We start from the raw sequence: 11,023 nt of genomic DNA, 5'->3' as shown, positions 1-11,023 counted from the left end.
AGCCGGTTCTCACAATGTTTGATACCAACAACCGATCCCCATTAATAGTCGTCACCAAGAAAGGTTTTATGCTAAATAAATATTTTGAGTAATTACCAATAGTGTCCACAGCCTTTAAGTTGGTAACAAGCAATGGAGATCTGTTGATGGACAAACATTGTGAGAAACGGCTTCCTCTGAAGTACTGAGGTCTCGAATTCAAACATCTGAAAAGCACAATTTGTGCGACAAGGGTTTTTTCTTCGAGTATTCTCTTGCAACTTCAACGACCAATTGAATCCAGATTGTCACAGATTTGTTATTTGATGCATTTGTTGAGATACACCAAGTGAGAAGACATGGTCTTCGACAATTATTACCAAAGGTGTCCAGTGCCTTTATAGATGCTGTTTTTCCAGTACTTCCCCAAACGCTTCAAAATGATTATGCTACGTTAAATGAGGGGAGAGTACAAGGGGCGGTTGTCAAAATGTCGGCCGTCTGTGTCTCGCCGCATTCGGCATACTCGAGGGTGCCAACTTCATCGGATAGGCCTACATCAGCCACCTCTCGTTATCAGGCCGCGTTCGTGCGAACTGTGAATTGCAGCTGTTGACTGAGGAACGAATTCGATCAAGAGGAGATGTGTTCTCCGCCGATACCTGTGTTTGTTGTATTGTATTATCATTATTGCTTCATGGTATTATCCCAAGGTATTTCTATATACGTTGTGTTCTGTTCGAGTTTATTTTTTAGTTCTACCAAGGTCTCAGACATGTAATTTTCCGTAGCCATCTCCCGCATTTACTTTCATTATGTATAAATAATCTCTATTTAAGTCTTCCCAGACAAAACTTTCCTTATGTAAATATCCCTCTGTTTGGTACATTCGTCGAGGTGTCTTCTTTCCTGTTTTCCTTATAATTCTTAATCGCAAAAGTTAAAGCACAGAGCCCAGGTTGTGATACATTGTTGTAGTATTACATAATCTATTAAGTGCATGGCCTATAGTGTGGTGTACCTAATAGGGAATAGGCTAATGTCAAAAATTCAATTTATTATGTTGTTAGTGGGAGGTATAGTATGTGATAAACACGTAAATCAATTCAATAAAAAGACGAAGAAAACATGAAAATAAGACTTGACCCTGAAAGGTTTTCAGGCCTGTATTATTGTTTATCCATACACTTGCACGAAGAGGTTATTGTCCTCCCGTTTTGTCCACATTAGAAGATGTCACCATGGTAGTTTCAAAACCGTTTCACGATTTTCTTTTTTTGCAAATCTGTTTATTTTAATATTTTGTTGATGCGGAATTCAAGTGATGATCACTCTCACTGGACGCCATCTTTGTAACTATTGAAAGACGTATACCAGTCGGCCATATCTTGCTCCTGCCACCTCGTGACTTCATTTGACCAATCAGCTTTCAGATCGGTACTGTTAGCTGAAAGAAAAGAAAAACAGGAGTGCCTTTTAATTATTAGGCCTATAATCTCTTAGGCCTATAAATTGCTTTTCTTCAATTGATTTTAAAGCAATCCCATTTTAATTTAAAGACGCTACCTTTGAATTGATATCTCTGATCTCAGATTGCTCCTTTTCGAGTCCACGGCGTCGGCTTTGGAGTCGGCTTCAAGCTCGTTCTCTCGTATTAAGCTCTGAGCACGTACGCAAAGCACGCGCAGTTGTCAAAATAACCACGGGGCCAAGCTATAGCCTAATCTGAATTTCGAGCCGAAGCCGTGGTTTCGAAAAGGGCAACAGAAGAGTCTGCTGCATCGTCTTTCAACGGTCACGTGGTCATAAAGAGAAGCTACGCAAGCGCATCATAACCTTAAACCACTCTCAAGCTTGTCGTCTCTAAATGTTTGACGATATCACAGCTCTCCATATAGTTCTTAATCAAGTAAGTTTTTATGGTTATTAACTTGTGGAGTAATCACCAAAAGTATACAATTTGCCTCTAAAGTGATTTGAGCCAGATGTTGGACACGCAGGTGAAATTGGTCGCAGACCACCTGATGTCTAACATTTCGGTACAACATGCATATTGTGTTGCAACCATTTACAAATAAACCATTTACGTTCAAAAACGAGAATCACACAACTATGGAAGAATAAATGAATTTACCTGTAAATGTTGCTAGTTTCGGTAAATATGAGTTCCAGAATTCGCATGCTTTGGCCTTGAGCGCCCGACCATTTTTCATGGTAGATGACAACTCTTTGTATACCGTAGATGAAGGGGGTCGGTAGGGGGTCCAGGGGTCCGACGGAGTAGTGTTGGGTTCATCTGGGGATCTGAAAGAAAAAATTTAAGTATCTTATTTAACTTCTTTGAGCCGTTCACAAATCGCACCAAAAAGATGCAACTCTAAGGGTACAGTGATCACAACGTGACTCGTGCGTTAAAACCCATAAATGTGTTTCCTGCCAGTTAGCAATACGCTTCATCCAGATAAGCGGCCAAGGCAAAGACCGTTTACCCGCTGGATTATTGTAAAACATAGCCTGGTCCGCTGTTTCAAGGGATTGACTTGTACACAAACGAGTCTTAGCCTGCCATGTAGTAATTATGTTGTTTGACACAGTACCTGACACCACTCGTACAAATATTCATGGTTCCGCCCGGAATGGCGAAACACAACCTCTAGACCATTTTATGAAAGACTGTGGGACTGACATCACTCGATAACGTGACTAGTGTATTGTGATAAGCATTGCCAGTTTCCAAAGGCAGGTTCCTTTTATGGCATTCCAAATGGAGTACTAAAAATGTGAAACACTGGATTGCTCAATAATGACTCCTCTGAAAGAAGAAATATTACAAATTAAGTCCTCACCCATGCTTGATGAAATTAGTCCAATATTCAACCATCTGTAGCCCGACCTGTAAGTCTTCTGGCGACTGAACGAACGCCCTCTCAGAATTGAGCCCATACATGAATATAAACTGCAAGTCTTCGGCATGGCCCACCCCGAGCCACTTCGGTCCTATGTTTCCAGTAATGCTGATCATAGAGCGTTGCGGAACGTGGGTCAGGTGGTACATGAACACGGTGCGGTTGCCGCTCGCTGCCGCCATCCGAGCGAAGTTATCCGTGGGGCAGACGAACGCGTTGTCAGTCGTCATGGAGGCGAATGCTTGGTACTGATCCTCGGTCGAGTTGTCTGCGATGGACCAGTCTATGTAGTGATGTTCGATGGCGCTCAGGAGTTGCGGGTGGTTGTAGTTGGAGAAGCCCGGGAGAAGATCTCTTAGGACCACTAGAGGAATTATAGGGGGTTTGTCCGTGTTCAGATGAGTGCTGGGAAAAATGCAATTATAAGATGAAACTGTAAGATTTAGCAGATAGGTCTCCCCAGTCCAGCGATCTCCCCTCGGATGGGGGAGGTGTCTGTCTTTCAGGGGTGGATTTCATAGTTACGAGTAGTATTATCTCGGGTTAGGACGATTTACTCGTGTTAACTTAGGACAACCCTTAAGTTTTTAAAAACTCCTAAAGCATCCTATGTGACTCCTACGTTAGGACTATCTGTGTGAAATCGACCCCATGTCTTATCGGCTTCAACACTGTGCATATCCCTCTGACATCCGGGGCCCGACTTCATATAGACTTGATTCAAGTCCCGTTCGCGTGCGAGAGGCCGATCCCTAAGCATGCCCGCAGTCAAAATGTAGCTATCGTGGTCCCGAGCGGAACAGGTTGGGGAATGCAGAGCATCACAAAACAATAGTTTTCTGTAGATGGCACGGGATTGGGACTTGAGTCAAGTCTAGACTTCATGGTGCTGCTCAACCACGAACATTACGGGAGTAACACTCATATTGACTGGTTCCTGCTTAGAGAGCAGAACTACAAACAAGGTTTCCCACTTCAGCAGCTACACGAAATTGGGCAGGGATTTCCAATCCCTATCTTGGTCTTAGCAGTTTACTTGAAGTTTGCCTGTCTGTCATGCATCTCACCACATGCCTCGGCTTCTGGATGATGCCTCCATACTTTATTACATTCTATGCACTGTAAAAGAGCTTTTTATGTAATGGCCGGTTTTGTACTGCTTTCTTGAAGTATGAAAATAAATTGAGAATTTGAATTGAATTGAATTGAGTTATTGTGTCAGTGAAAGGGACACATTGCCTCGGATTGGGCGACTTGGGCTATTATATAAAAAGCGTCTGAAGGCGTTTGTTGTGAATTGAAGATGCCTCGAAAGTGAGCGGTTTTCTATTTACTTCTTGAACAACACAGTCTGTCAACGTTTGGTTCTACAAAATGGCGGACTGTGTAAGTTCACTCAATATGTGGAACTGAAAATTTCCCAAGTTCACTTTTGATTAATCAGCAAATGTAAACGCGAATACACGACTCCGAGCTTACCTGGAATACACGTTCAGCGCAAACAGTGACCCTTCGTCTCTATTTGTGCCAATTAAGATGTCAGCTGGGTGGAGGGCGCCCTTCTGTAACAGAACATCCGGTGCGTCGGTGACGTAGAAGTCGTCTACAACCGGCTTGAAAACTAGGTCACTCGTCGTGGTGGCTGCCTCACTTATCATCTGATCATTTTAAACAAAGAAAAACCAACGTCTCGTGAAGAGAATAAAACAATGATTTCTTTAGGGAACATTGATATCAAATGCAATCTCTCGGAGAACATAGGGTGCGTTCGTTTAGCTTCCCTGGGTCGACCCCGACCATAGCTTTACCGTCATTCCAGGGGCTCACCGGGTCAGCCCCCAGTGCCCTGCTTGTGGAGTGGGTAACTTATGGGTGATCCGAGGTGCATGACGTTACCACGAGAGGGCGAGTGTGATCGTTCGATTAGCTAGCTCTTGTCAGGGGCTCACCCAAGTAAAGCACCGCGGGGTCGACCCAGGGAAGCTAATCTAACGCACCCATTGTTTTAGGAATTGCAGCGAATGACCCTGTGACTTTTGAAGTGGTATCGGGCGTATGCCTACCACTTTACGGTCCAAGGACCTTTTCGCAAACTAAATACCTAATGCGCAAGCGGTATGCCTAACTTCTGCATGAGGTGCGCGTGCATTCAATGTGAAAGGACCGGTGAGAGGCCCGCTATCATCTCAAAAGGTTCACAATAAACCCCCTTGCAATGGCCGCCATCTTTGATGAAACGAAAGGCTATTATTGGCTGAGAGTTGTTCCATTGTTTATCATCAAATATGGTGGTCGATGACGCTATGTGCAATCCATCTATATCCTCGCTGATTGCATTTGAGAGGCTGGAAATCTCACCAAAATTAGCAAACGTGTTTATAATAATATGGCTGTGTTCAATTTTATTCTTCTCAGTGGCTGTTCAATCTGATTTGTCCAGACATTATCTTAAAGGACCAATCGCAGGGTTGTTTGTCAATAAAGTATTGGGGTGTCTAAAAACGGCGACTTCGGCTACAGCTACGGCTAGATCAGCGCGTCTTCCAGTGTTGAAGAATAGGCAGACGCGCGCGATCTAGACGTAGCTGTAGCCGAAGTCGCCATTTCGGAAACGGCCTCATCACCTGTTGTTGTGCGTCAATGATGACTGAATCGGGTACACTGCGCAGACACGTCACCATGTCGCTGGTGGAATCCGTCGGGCAGTTCACTCGGCCGGCAAGAGTCTTCGCTACGGATAAACTTCTTTCGCTCTTACGGCTGTAATCAAAAGCCCATGGTGATAAAAACGTGCCGCTCTGCGTTGGGATTGAATTGAAAGAAATAAAATTATTTTCAAAAACACCACAAAGCCTTGTTCATAACTCCGGCGATTGCGAATGCGATACGAATTTTGTGCGCTGCGAAAACAGCCCTGTGACGTCAAAAATTGTGCATTCGCAGGCTTTACTGCACCCGCCCCATCCAATGATATTCCGAGTTGGCTTTAGTATAGTGATGTTCACAACGAGTCTGTGGAAACTTTAAAGGCACTGGACACTATTGGTAATAATATTTACTCAAAATATAGACGATGTGGCCAATGTTTACATTTAAACCGCCCTCTCTGTTGACAAAACACTGTATACGTCATGTTTCGCCGGGCAAAAACACCCGTAGTTATGGTAAGATTGCATACACTTTCTAGCTGGCTGCCAAAACAAAAAGGTTTTGCCCGGCGGTATGCGCGCGAATCATGTTATGGTTTTCGAGTGACGTCAGAGGTAACTTACTGGGTAACGAGCAAGCTGCTGTTGGTGGTGTAAAACATTGTGAGAAATGGTTCCCTCTGAAGTAACGTATTCACACTACTCTGGTACATGAGATCCCTCTCTAAAGATGCGTGGAATAATGTTACAGTCCAGTCTAGGGTATCGATGACTCAGGGCTTCTGGCAGTCGTTGGGGCACAGATTTTGTATAAGGGCACGCTATGCCTCGAGCCGCTTGGTGTTGAGGGGGGCGGAACTACTTTGTGTGCTTTTACAACGGAATGACTTCATTACCTTGCAGACATATAACTTACTTGCATGATTGCTCTGTTGAAATAACCCTGGGTGAGAGGAGACACCAGATGTAAGGACACACTAGCTGCTCCTGCGCTCTCACCAAAGATGGTGACTCTGGATGGATCACCTCCAAACGCTGTCAAGACAATTCATTGTATTTAGATGTTAAAACCTATAGGCCACTTCGACTTCGAGATGAGACTTACAGAATCTAAAAACAAAGCTGCCTAAAAACGAAAAAGGTTGCCACTGAAAAATAATGCACCTATCAGATATAAAGAATTGCCGTCAAAAGAGGCGCCGTCATTTTGGTTATTTAAGTAAAGTTACTGAAGCACTATTCAATGAGCTTGTTTACTTGATAGTCATGACCGAATTTGACAACTGGTATATGAGTTCTGTTCTATGTTTCCATTGTGGTTAAAATATTTACCTGCGATATTTATCTGCACCCACTTCAGGGCTTCAACCTGGTCCAACAACCCGTAGTTTCCCGGTGATGATGCGTCTCCTTAAACCCCAACGTAAAAATGAACAACCAATTAAAGTTAACTCTGAAAAAAAAGGGACCCGGCATTGAACCATCACACATCTAAACGTAGTGATCATTAAAAGGTAGCCTATTATACATAATTTATTTCTTAGGGGAAAAATAATGTTTAACTGAAGTCAGAAAGCTCACTGATTATAAAGCTCATATAAAGAAAAAACAAGTTATGTGAAATATTTCACTAAAATAAAGTCATATTCGACAAAATTGTATATAGCACCTTTAACAAAAAGCGATACAGTATCTCATTTCGGTTGGTACAACCCCAAGAAAGGACAATGTGCTTATGCATGCTGAAAATTTTTCATTTTTCCCCAACTATTTTCTCTTGACTCACACACAACAGATTCAGCCCAAATTTTCACAGGTTTATTTCACGTGAATGTTTGCTCACACAAATTATGCGACTATTGTGTCGGTTATCCACTGTATAATCTTGTATGAAATCATCTCTGATCTAGAAATGCAATCTGGCACTTTATTTATACGGTGATGGGATTATCGTATTATCCCGCGCGCTATGGAGGTCAGCACAGCCAGTCATGGCTGAACACCCCAACTTGAGAAGAAAAAAAGGAAAACAATTATATTTATTTTAAGATCATTTCTTGATTGTACTGAGGGTGCATTCACATTTAAAAGTTTAAAAGGCATAGGCAAACATGGATGTGAATGTAACATGTTCCATCTTCGCCTCTGTTCACCTTTATCACGTTTTTATGGCAAACTGCTTATTCCTAATAGACCTTTATCACGGTGTGGCCATCTTGATTTTACTCAATTCCAACTCATTGCAACCAAACTGAGGCTGGACGAAATAACAGTCTGGTGCCATGTTTGCGCAATGAATGTTAGCATTCATTACTGTTATGGAAACAGGGAACATGACCAAGATGGTGTATATATAACAGTGTGATAAAGGTCCATAAATGCTTTCTTCAAAGGGTCGTTTTCGAGTATCAACATTGTTTTTCTTTCGTGCCCAACCGCACAGGGATGTACAATTTGTGGGATCGTACCAGTCGAGAGAAATCCCAAAACCCCAAGACGGTAGTTTGCAGAGACAAAAATGACGTCACTAGCCACGCTCAGAAGCGAGATGGGGTCGTAAGACGTCGAGGTACTTATGCCCAGGCTGTAACCCCCTCCATGGAACCATACCATAACTGCTGCACCTGGGGGCTGCAAAATGAATAAGTTCACAAAAATGACAACTTTATTAATAAATTACCTAATTAAAATACCCCTCTAATGCACTAAACAAACCCTACAGATTGGGTTTGTATAGGTGTGGTTTATAGCCTGAACATCTCCGAGTCACGTGAATTACGCCAGAGAGTGGCCTCAAGCCCAGGGCCCAATTTCATAGCGCTGTTTAACGATAAGCAAACTTTCGTGCTTACTGTAACAGAAAAATTTGCTAAGGTGCAAGTGTATTTCACTTGGGAGGCTGTATTGCGCGTTTACCATTGGTTTGCATTGTGACGTCATTTTTTTTTCTTTTTCCGGTAAGCACCGGAAGGTTAGCATGCCTTTCGTGTGCTTACGGTTAGCAGCGCTATCTATTAGAAATTGCACAGTAGCATACAATCGGCCGCTTAGCAGCGCTATGAAATTGGGCCCAGGTCAACCCCCGTCCATATACCTTTCACCAACATTCATATTTTGTAGTCGACCGAAAGTTCGATGCCAAACGTCATCGCGGACCAATCAAAACACAAATATTATTATAGAAAGCTTATACGTCACTTCACGTTTATCCAATAAAATAATTGTAACCAATAAGTCACTGGTTCTTAAAAGCAAGTACATGTCTTTATCCTTGCCGATAAAGACATGGTACCAGTCTAGTTGGGGTCTTGCTATTGTTGTTCTTTTATTCCATTTTCTAAATAATTCCTCTGTGGGGTCCAAGACAATGTTGTGGGGTCCATTTTCCTTTTTATAAAATACCCCCCAAGGGCCCAATGCACATCAATTTAAAGGCAATCAAAAACAAAAAACAAAATACAAACCTTTGTGAATGTACATTGTCATGTCTCAAACTAAACTGTACTGTCATACCAAAGTGTTGTTATGAAATCAACGTTTAACGCAAGGAATTACACGTCATGAGTGTTGTATTTATATGCTTGTTTCAAATCGAAACATCAAGGCTTACATTTCAAAAGGAAGTCGACAAATTACTGAGTTTCTCACCGCATTTTCTGGCACGTAAACGTTGAGGTGCAGACAGTCTTCACTGCTTCGTATTATCGCCTGAGCACATGCGTCTCTCGCGAAAGTTGCGTTCCACGTTCCCTCCCATGACTCAAGGGCTACCGGGGGCCTGAAGCGCTGGGCCCCGGTTGGTGGTTCGGCGAAGGGTACGCCAATGTACGTATCTATGTTGATGTTTCTCTGTTTGGTTACGGAAGAGGGGGAAAAAATCGAATTGAAAGTTTGTATGGGAGTACAGTGTACAGTTTTTGATTCAAAAATCTGTACGGGGTGGAATACTTTCATTCAAGAATACACAGATTGCGACAGACTTCATTTTAAAAAATCACGGTTTGTAAACATACGCGACTTAAACGATCTTATTGACCCGTGATCGCCAAAGGCACTTGACACCATTGGTAATATTGTCAAAGACCAGATGTTGCACTTGGTGTATCCCAACACATTATGCTTAAAATAACAAACCTGTGAACATTTGCACTCAATTGGTAATCGAAGTTGCAGGAGAGGAAAAAAACACCCTTGTTGGGCAATAGTTTGTGTGCTTTCAGACGCCAACAAAGTCTTTTAGTGAAGTGAGAAACTCCATTGCTCGTTACCATGACGTGAGATTTTACCCAAAAGATCAACTTAATATACAGAACATAGGCTACTCTATAAAAAATGTATTGTTTTATGATGAAATATATAGAGCTTGGTACATACAGCTTGGTAGCGTTTGGTGATTGTCTTTCCCAACAGCATTCCTTGTGATACATTGACGGCAGGTTGGGCGGCGGCATGATGTAATAATGACGTCATCAGTGACATCACATAGAGCAATCTCGCCCATGTTGGTAGCAAGTCCCTTCTTGATCTCTCCATCTGCAATTTCAATTAGATTATACCGTTAATTATGTTATCATGTAGTGCGATATAGTGCGAAAGCATAATAACGAGACGAATAAACCACTACCCAGGAAGCTTGATAAACATTTAATGCACGGGACACTTTTTGTATTTACATGTACTCAAAATAATTGTTAGCATAAAAACTTACTTGGTATCTATAGCAATGGAAAGCTGGGTCGGTTGTAAAATTATAAAAAAATTGTGGAAAACGGCTCCCTCTGAAGTATTGTAGGTTTGGAGAAAGAGTTATTTTCTCACTAAATAAAGATGTCAGGCATGAAGTCTTTTTAGGCATCTGTCATGAAAGCACACAAGTTTGTGCAACAACTGTGTTTTTTCTTTAATTATTCTCTTGCAACTTCGATGTCCAATTGAGTCCAATGTGCACAGATTTTTTACTTTATGCATATGTTGGGATACACCAAAGGCCAAGTGAGAATACTCCATGGTCTCATACCAAACGTGTTTAGTGCCTTTAAATATTAAACAGAACATTCGTCTAGTTTCTTTCCGTCTAAGCAAAATCAAACTTTCTTGAAATTTGTTCAATTTACACTAGAGGCGTACACAAGACTTACCCTCACAGTCAAGCATCCGCCATTCAAAGCATGAAATAAAATGAAAATACTAAGTTTGATGACTTTCCGAGATAAGAGATATACTGAACGACCTTATTTAGTTACAATGCACCCTCGTCACTATCAGCCGCGTTCTTTAGATAATGGATATATTTTATCAACTATCCTTGAAAGTTGTGTTTTAGCAAGAGATTATTAAACGACAAAAAAATCTTTTTATAAATATATAGACGGCTAACCCTGTCATTATTCTAAATCATTCCAGTACAGGGGCCAATTTCATAAAGCCTCAAGCTAAGCATAAAAACTTGCTAAGCACAGAAAGGTTGATTGGCAGAAATAGGTTACCAGC

General features: G+C 41.9%; 1 protein-coding gene across 1 annotated transcript; it reads right to left on the bottom strand.

Annotated features, from left to right (window-relative positions):
• Positions 1-1,313: 1,313 nt before the first annotated feature.
• On the bottom strand, positions 1,314-10,687 carry LOC117288048 (cholinesterase 1-like). Its single transcript, XM_033768731.1, has 11 exons — positions 10,672-10,687; positions 9,942-10,066; positions 9,182-9,382; positions 8,002-8,164; positions 6,866-6,943; positions 6,450-6,568; positions 5,510-5,683; positions 4,365-4,543; positions 2,826-3,290; positions 2,114-2,283; positions 1,314-1,426 (listed from the first exon to the last, which is right to left on the bottom strand). The coding sequence occupies exons 1-11, from the start codon at positions 10,685-10,687 to the stop codon at positions 1,314-1,316; spliced, it is 1,803 nt and encodes a 600-aa protein (XP_033624622.1).
• Between the last annotated feature and the right edge of the window lie 336 nt (positions 10,688-11,023).

This window comes from Asterias rubens, chromosome 3 (genome assembly GCF_902459465.1).
Source record: "Asterias rubens chromosome 3, eAstRub1.3, whole genome shotgun sequence".
Lineage (NCBI taxonomy): Eukaryota > Metazoa > Echinodermata > Asteroidea > Forcipulatida > Asteriidae > Asterias > Asterias rubens.
Note: the sequence above shows the minus strand (reverse complement) of the source record. Positions and strands in the feature narration are given on the sequence as shown.